Raw genomic sequence first — 8,088 nt, 5'->3', positions numbered from 1 at the left:
ACTGTGTGAAGAAATGGTTGTAATTCCTACACGGTTCATACTACATTTTTGAAAAAAGCCTTAAATGAAAGCTGAGAGTCTGCACTTTAAGCAGGTATTCATTGTTTCATTTAAAACCCACTGTGGTGGTGTACAGAGCCAAAATGACGACAACTGTATCATTGTCCAAATAATTATGGACCTGACTGTAACTCATGATAACTAACAAAAGGATTTGACAGTGGGGATAAAGTTAAACCTAAATATTCAAAGGCAGGAAAAACGTAACAGGGCTTACAAGTGGGATCACCCCCAGTAATTTATATATAAAAATATGTCACCAGTGATATTGTACACTTAAAAGAGGAAAACACTTATGGGTTCAGCCTCACTAATACTAGTTCCAAAACATGACAACAGTAATCGATTATTTGTGATGGTCTATAAAATGTCAGAAAGAGTGAATCAGTTTCCCAACGCCCAAGATGACGACCTCAAATGTCTTGTTTTGTCCAGAACCCAAAGATATACAGCTTAGTGTCATAGAGGAATAAAGAAACCAAAAATATTCACATTTAAGAAGCTGAATTCAGAGACTTTTGACCTTTATTTTCTCAAAAACAAAACAAAACTGATTAATCAGTTATCAAAATAGTTGGTGATTAATTTAATAGTTGACAACTTTCAATTAATGGATTATTTAGTTTCAGCTCCACAGTCAACAAGTGGTCATTAGGCTCTTGGTCAACTGAACATTGTTGGTGTTAAGTTGTTTTTATGGTCTTTAAAACATTAATCGGCAAGACTGCTGGAGGACTCTCTTCAGTTAATTCAACTAATCCTCTTCAGATTTATCTCCTATGACTCTTTATAAATGTTTTTCATCATTCTTACCTGAAATATTTTTGAAGTAACTATAAATGCAAACAGCACAGCAGCTCATGTGTACTGGCTGTAATACCACCTTTAGTCCACCAGGGGGCAGTAGGCATGTATCTAAATTAAACTTAACCTGTCTTGATCACTAAATGTTTTTGAACATGGAAAGTTTAGATTCTTATATCCAAATAATCTTGGTTGTAATTTTTCTTAAATTTACCTTCAGAATAATTTAACCTATGGCTAATAATAGAGTCAGATTGTCCAATTTGTGGCTATAAAAACAATTTAGTCACAGGAAAACACACTGGTCTGCACTGCTTTCCCCTTAAATCATGTCTGAGATGCATTCTGCATGTTGAGAGGTCACATGGGGAACAATGGCGCTGCAGAGGACAGAATACTACATCCGGTTTCATCAGCCTATTATTAGCTACCACAAGGTTCAACAGCAGCTGGGAATGTGAATGTGTCCCAGCTCTGCACAAGCTATAGATAAGTTCTCCAAAGATAGACGGTTACTATCAGACAGCAGGCAAGGTGAGAGTTGTGTATGTCCAGTTCACTGAACCATCACAACCATGTCACCTCACTATAAAGGACAGTGTTACATAACCATTTAACTTCAGCTCTTGTCTGTGGTGTGGAGTTAAACATTAAGAGTCAGGTGGAGAATAGATGACGGGAGAACAGCTGAGGATGTTTGTGGAGGCTCAGGGTAGCTAAGTGTTGTTTAACTCACTGGTTAGCTTAATGTTTCCTCGACAAATGAATCTGTTTGAACAGTCTAACACCCTCATGGCTGCGTGTCTCAACCTTGAAACTTCTAAAGAAACATTTCCTCCATCACATGACAGTCAGCCTGTAGAGCTGTCAGTGTGGTAAAAGTGGAAATAGTTTTTTGCTTTAACCTATCATTATGACGTAAATGCTGATTGCACGATGTAATAGCTGTAGAATAATGACATAATTTGCATTTAGATAGGTCCCTATAAGCCTCACCTATACTATGCAATTCTCTGCGCATTCCAATACCCATACTACCATGCTATATAGTATGCCAGAAAAAGATTTAGAGTGTCTCAATACATTGTATGTGAAATGCAGTATGCCAAAAATACCAGGATGTTCTCACACATCTGGTCTGATTTTTCAGTATGCAAGTCAGCTTGCTTTTCTCGTTATTCTGGCCCACAATCCTCTGAGCAGCGGACGATACGTCACGTCGACTGAGCTGCAAACAGATGACAGTTGTTTGACAGCTTATCGACAGCTGTCTCCAAGGTAACGGATATAAAAGCAAGATGGTTAAAGGTCAGGGCGTAATGTTATGAGACAGTAGTGTTTTCCGATTCTGTGCATACTGCATGCAACAGTAGGTACTTTTTAGGGGCAGCTGTAGCACCTACTAAACGTAAAAAGAAAAAGTATGCGTTTTGTGTCTGCCAGCGGGTATGATCTCCCGGGAAAAAGAAGGCTCAATTTATGGCATAAAGGAAGTGCGTCAAATATTGTACAGCCAAAACAGGAAGGAGAGTGCTGTTATTTTCCATTATAGTTGGACGTAGCATCCCCAAAAAGTTTCAGTGCACGTTCTTTGTGGTTACTACCCCCAGTAGCAGAAATGGCGGTCCATGGAACTACCTGTGGAAAACAAAATGCAGTGTTGTTAGTCATTGCCAGGCTCTGAGGAAAACGGAAAGCAATGTGGTTGTCTTTGCAACAGCGATGCCAACAGTAGTACCACTTGGGAATGCTAGGGAGGGGGAAGGAGTTGAAAAGTTGTCTGTTACCACTTAAACACACGACATGGCAGTTTCCTGAGCTTTAATATCCTGTTAACCTGTCGGTGGCTTAGTGGTAGAGCAGGCGCCCCATGTACAAGGCTGTTGCCGCAGCTGCCCGGGTTCGAATCCAGCCTGTGACCCTTTGCTGCATGTCACTCCCTCTCCCCCCCTTCACACTTGTCTGTCCTATCGATTAAAGGCTTAAAAATGCCCCAAAAAATATTGAAAAAACAACAACAAAACTTCCGACTAACGTATACTGTTAACCATGTTTACCTCAAAGTTTTCATCTCCTGTGTGACTGAATTTTAACAGCTAACTTTTTCATTTTGCCCTCAAAAGAACAACATTGTGTTTATTCATTAGTGCTATATCGTAGGCAACTGGACTTGCTTGAGTTCCTTGAAGACGTTTCACCTCTCAAACTTCTTCTTCTTCAGAACTGTAGAAGCCTCTTGGATGAGAGGTGAAACTCAAACAAGTCCAGTTGCCTACGATATAGCACGTATGATTACCATGACCTGGATGACTGAGAATCTTCACCAACATTGTGTCTATTAGATACTTATTTTGTCTGTACATTCAAAAGAATACTTCACCCTCAAAATGACCATTTGCACATCACTTACTCAACACGTGCCACGTTGAATTCGTGAAGAAGATTTTTTTCTTGCATGCCTCCACATCAAATGTTGCCTGATATCTGACACTTCTCAAGTCGTTAGTCCAACTCGACCTTAGTGGAGTGAGCGGATTCAAAGGTCAGGACCCGGGCAAGGTCAACAGAGAATCCAAAAAAGGCGGACATTCCTCATGAATTGAAGTTAACGGGGAGCAGATTTAACAACAGCAAAATTATGCCTTTTACAAACTCTCACACAACTCTTGCAGTATAATCCAAGTCTCATTTATCCAGTTGTGTGTTCATTGCTTCACGTTCATTTCCAGTAAAACAGGATTTTACTTCCACCTACAAGTAGTGTGCCCTGGGCATAGTTTTTTAGCAAGTTTCAAATTGGATTTTGCTGCACGATTTTTGTCTGAGAGTTTGTAAGCAGATGTTTTGATATAGTTTTGCTGCTGTTAAACAGGGCCCCTCTGACTTCAGTTCATTAAGACGTTTTGCCTTTTTGGATTCTCCGTTCACAGTGGAATCGTGCAAGTAAAACAGTTTTCTTCACAAATTCAAGATACCACGGGGCGAGTAATAGACATACAGATGGCCATTTTGCGAGTGAAGTGTTCCTCTAATTTTGCAACGGTGTTGCTTATTATGCTTTTTGAATATCTTTCATATTTAGCCTATTTGTGCTGGTTTATTGCTATAAAAGTTGAAATGAGAGGTTGATCAAATAAGCAGATGCCCTCCAAAACAGACACACACATACACACAGAGTAACAGGTATCAGATTTAATCATAGAGAAATCCTAAACAGAGCAGGAGTCTCACTTGTCCTTCATTGCACCACTGCTGATACACATGTATATAACTTAATTAGACCTTCCACCAAATTGCGACAAGTTCTATCTGTCTCGTCATGCTTCGCTTGACCTTTCTGGCTATTACTTTATAGACACATAATGACATTTTGCTGATTCACTGCAGCTCATTTTTCACTTTCTTTCCTCTCTCAGGCGCAGAGTGCCCGTCTTCCCCATTTTGGTGGCGTTGATGTCCATTTCAGTGGAATGGTTGACTGTTTCATGCAGGTTGTAAAAAACAAGGGCATCCTCTCACTGTGGAATGGATTCACCGCCAACACAATAAAGGTACCGTTTCACTTACATATTATTATTATTATTTCTATCTGAGCCACAATGTACTTTTTCTATCAATCATATAGATAGAGAATTGGTGTACTTTGCCTCGTTGCCTTGACTTGTCTGTCTTTGTTTGGACCTGAAGTAACTGCACGTGCTCAGTAACATGAGTGACTTTATGACGCTGAGAGAGTTGAGTCTCGTGGCCTACGCAAAAGGGAGAGTGAGGGTGGGGAGTGGGGGCATGGAAAGCAATGTTCAGTGTGCAATTCATAGTATTAATATCACGAGCAAGGTGAGCGAAGTCTGTCTCTGGAACAGCATGCTCCACTCTCCTATTTCAGCTGCAAATGTCACGATAGTTGGAAGTTGTTTTACAAATGTATGGTCTTATTATGAGCACCTTACTTTACCAGAATGTCAACCTGGATGAAGATAAGTGTAGACACATGAAAGGGATAGTTTGGATTTTTTAAAGTGGGGTTTTATGAGGGACGTATCCATAGTCAGTGTATTACCTACAGTAGATGGCAGTCGGGTCGCCCCTAGTTTGTAGAAGCAGGCAGGAATACCAACATGGAAGCTAAGTGATGTACTACTGTGGATGGGGTGTTGGCAAAACGTATTTTAGTCACCCCAAATCAAGGCCTGCCTAAAACAAACATATCAGTTTATGTGTATGCTGTATTTAGAATATTTTAATGTTTTATACTGCCATCAGACAGCCCCTTCTGACAGGGAACCAAAGCCGTTATTGCTCTTTTCAAAGCTACCAGACTCCTTAAAAAAACTTTACTTTTACCTTGCAGAACATGGGAGCTGAAGGTCTACTGCTGCCTCGATCTGTTAGTTTGTTTGTGTTACTGTGTGACCTTTGTGAACCCAAAATAAACCTTTAAAACACCAAAGTCACACATCTGGTGGCTTTGAAGAGAGCATAGATAATTGTTTCAGTTCTGGTTGGAAAGGGCTGTCCAACAGTAAGGCAAAGCTGTGAAAATATTCTTAATATAGGGTGCTGCCCCATCCACAGCAGTACATTGATTAGCTTCTCCAAAGTGGGGGTTTACTGACCGACATCTACTGTAGTTAATACACTGACTATGGATAAATACCTCATGCAACCCCAGTTAAAAAAAATCCAAAGTATCCCTTTGAGCATACTTAAGGTAATACCAAAACCAGATCACAACTGTCTCTGTGTCTATCTGTGGTCAGTTTAATCACATGAAGTGTTGACGTCACTATGAAAGACCACTGATCTATATCAAACCTCTCGTCATTCCCTCACAGATTGTTCCCTACTTTGGCCTTCTCTTCACCTGCTTCGAGATGTGTAAGCAGGTCTGCCTTTACCGAAACGGGTACATCGTCTCACCCCTGAGCTACAAGCTTACACCGGGGGTCGACCAGAGCCTTGGGCCATCCGAGCTGGAGGAGCTCAAGCGCTACTTGAAAAACAGGAACTTTGGGTCAGGGGGGTCGTCTTTTGGAAACCGCTGGTGAAACTTCACATGAGAAGAAGAAGAAGAAGAAGTCTTTTGAAAAACCCTGACTGCTGACCTCACTTGACCAGCAAAACAAAATACTTCAGAATCATGTGTCTGTAATAATCACATATCATTTCAGGTTTCATGTCCTCAGAGACTGTGTTAACTTGCATATACATTATGTCCTGTCAGCAGCAACAGTCTACCTCTCTTTCAGAAACATTAGGCATTTTTGGACCCCTACGAGGTCCCTTCTTCATGCAGCCTTGGCATTTTTACACAGAACCAAACCATGGCAGCATCATGCTGCTCCAGTGTGTGATTTCCGACAGCATGCCAATATTGCAGAATCAGAAAAGGCATGATGGCCGTGACATGTCTCTAGTGCGATATAACATTCACGTCGACAGTGCTTTATAAACAATAACAATGGGATAACATGGCAATAATAATCATTTACCAGTCTGTTACATGGCAGCTGATCTCGTCCTCTGCTCCAAGGATAAGGAGCTCCCGAATCTCATTGTGCTCCCAATTTGTGGACCTTTATGGTAGATGTTCTTCTTCTTTGAGTTAGTTGCTAACTGCTAACAGCTACTTTTTAAATCTCCTGTGGTGAATCGCAAACATAACATGTCATCAAAACATCACACCAGTGCTGCCCATGATCCCGTCCTGCCGTCTGTCCCGTTGGACACAGTTTCAGTGCTGTTAATACCGCCAATGACTGCTTAAAGGCAAGACAACTCTCATTCAGTGATTGTACCCTTCATACAGAACGGCGAGGCGGCATAATGGTGTGAAATTCCTGCCTTTAGAGAGGCAGTGAAAAGGGGGCTTTTCTTGTGTCTGCACCATAAGAAGTAAGAACAATCATAGTTCATAGAATGCTGTTTTGAGGGACTTTTTTTTTTAGTTCCTATTACAGAGTAGGTACCCAGCACAAGATGAACCATTTGTGATGTAAGTGTAAGTGCCACGCGGTACAGGCAACCGCTGTTTTAAAAAACGTTAGCCGTGTAAAAAAACAAAAAACACAAACAACAATTCGTGACTGAAAAAACTGAACAAAACACGGACAAATGGACCAACAGCGAAGTTCAGGCTTTACAGAGCTTATATGTGATGGTGGAAATGCAATGCGACTTTGACTTGCCAAGTGAAAGTGACACTGCTATACCATGAATGTATAGAGAGAGCTGGATTCAGCGTTGGAGGTGGGGCCTTGTTCATTCCTATGAAAGTCACACAGTGGCACATGAAGCCAAAAAAAGTGCAACTGCCCACAGAGCAGGCGTGCAAGAAACTTCAGGCTGCTTCCTGTTTAGTGTTCTTCTAACTTGAATGGAAATAAAATGATTAAATCATGCTGTTCTTCTAGACTTTTAAAATGTCACCAGAACAAATGAATACAATTCTGACAGTGGAATGAAAAGTTTCTCAGGGCTGTGATGCTAAAAAAATGTATCCACTCATTTCCAGATGTCTCTTTCGCCATATAAGTCAGAAAAAAGTATTTTCGTGCCACAGGGCATCATGTGATGGTGTAATTACACTGTTTGGCAACTACAAAAATTGGCTTCAAAGCCTGGTGCACATCCTGGGGGCCTGTACTATACCATACGCTGGCCACCTTACAATACGTCACTGCAGCGTTCCTATTGGCGATGTGAGTGCAAACAGAAAAAATCCCTTGAAGGTATGAAATTCTCACAAATGGTCAGTCCCTCTGAGGGAGTCTGCAGAACTCTTTGGTCCTAAAACGCCTATTGTTATTTTATCTGACAGTATTATTTGTTTATGAATTGTTCCTCTACTCTTTGTGTCTTTACTTGAATGTTTTTAACCAATACAATGTGCCTTTATCATTAACTATTTATTTCCAGGCTTATTTCAGTTATTGACATCAAATAGTGCCATACTGTAGTTTTTTCAAATAGGTTGCAAATGCTCTTTTGTGTGATATATTATATTTTTAATGCACAATGAATGTAAAAATTTGATGCTTCAGGAGTTGGAAAAGCTAATGATCAATTGTGTATATGTGCTAACATGGATTGTAAAAGAAGGAATGTGCTCCGGGAATAAAATTTCACTGACACATTATCAATACAAGAATGTTCTTTTGTATGTTTTTTTAAGTTGCACAGCAATATTGTCAGGATACCAGAATGTTAAACTTGGATACAACA

At 40.4% G+C, this 8,088-nt stretch overlaps 1 protein-coding gene across 1 annotated transcript in view; it reads left to right on the top strand.

Moving 5' to 3' along the window:
• Nucleotides 1-7,768, top strand: part of slc25a43 (solute carrier family 25 member 43) — a 13,685-nt gene extending 5,917 nt beyond the window's left edge. Inside the window, exons 4-5 of the mRNA XM_050042008.1 lie at nt 4,281-4,415; nt 5,700-7,768. Coding sequence (XP_049897965.1) covers nt 4,281-4,415; nt 5,700-5,912 — 348 coding nt within the window. The 3' untranslated portion in view covers nt 5,913-7,768. The remainder of the gene's footprint in view (nt 1-4,280; nt 4,416-5,699) is intronic.
• Nucleotides 7,769-8,088: the final 320 nt, after the last annotated feature.

This window comes from Epinephelus moara, chromosome 4, assembly GCF_006386435.1.
Source record: "Epinephelus moara isolate mb chromosome 4, YSFRI_EMoa_1.0, whole genome shotgun sequence".
In the NCBI taxonomy this organism is placed as follows: Eukaryota; Metazoa; Chordata; class Actinopteri; order Perciformes; family Serranidae; genus Epinephelus; species Epinephelus moara.
This window is presented reverse-complemented; position numbering and strand designations above follow the sequence as displayed.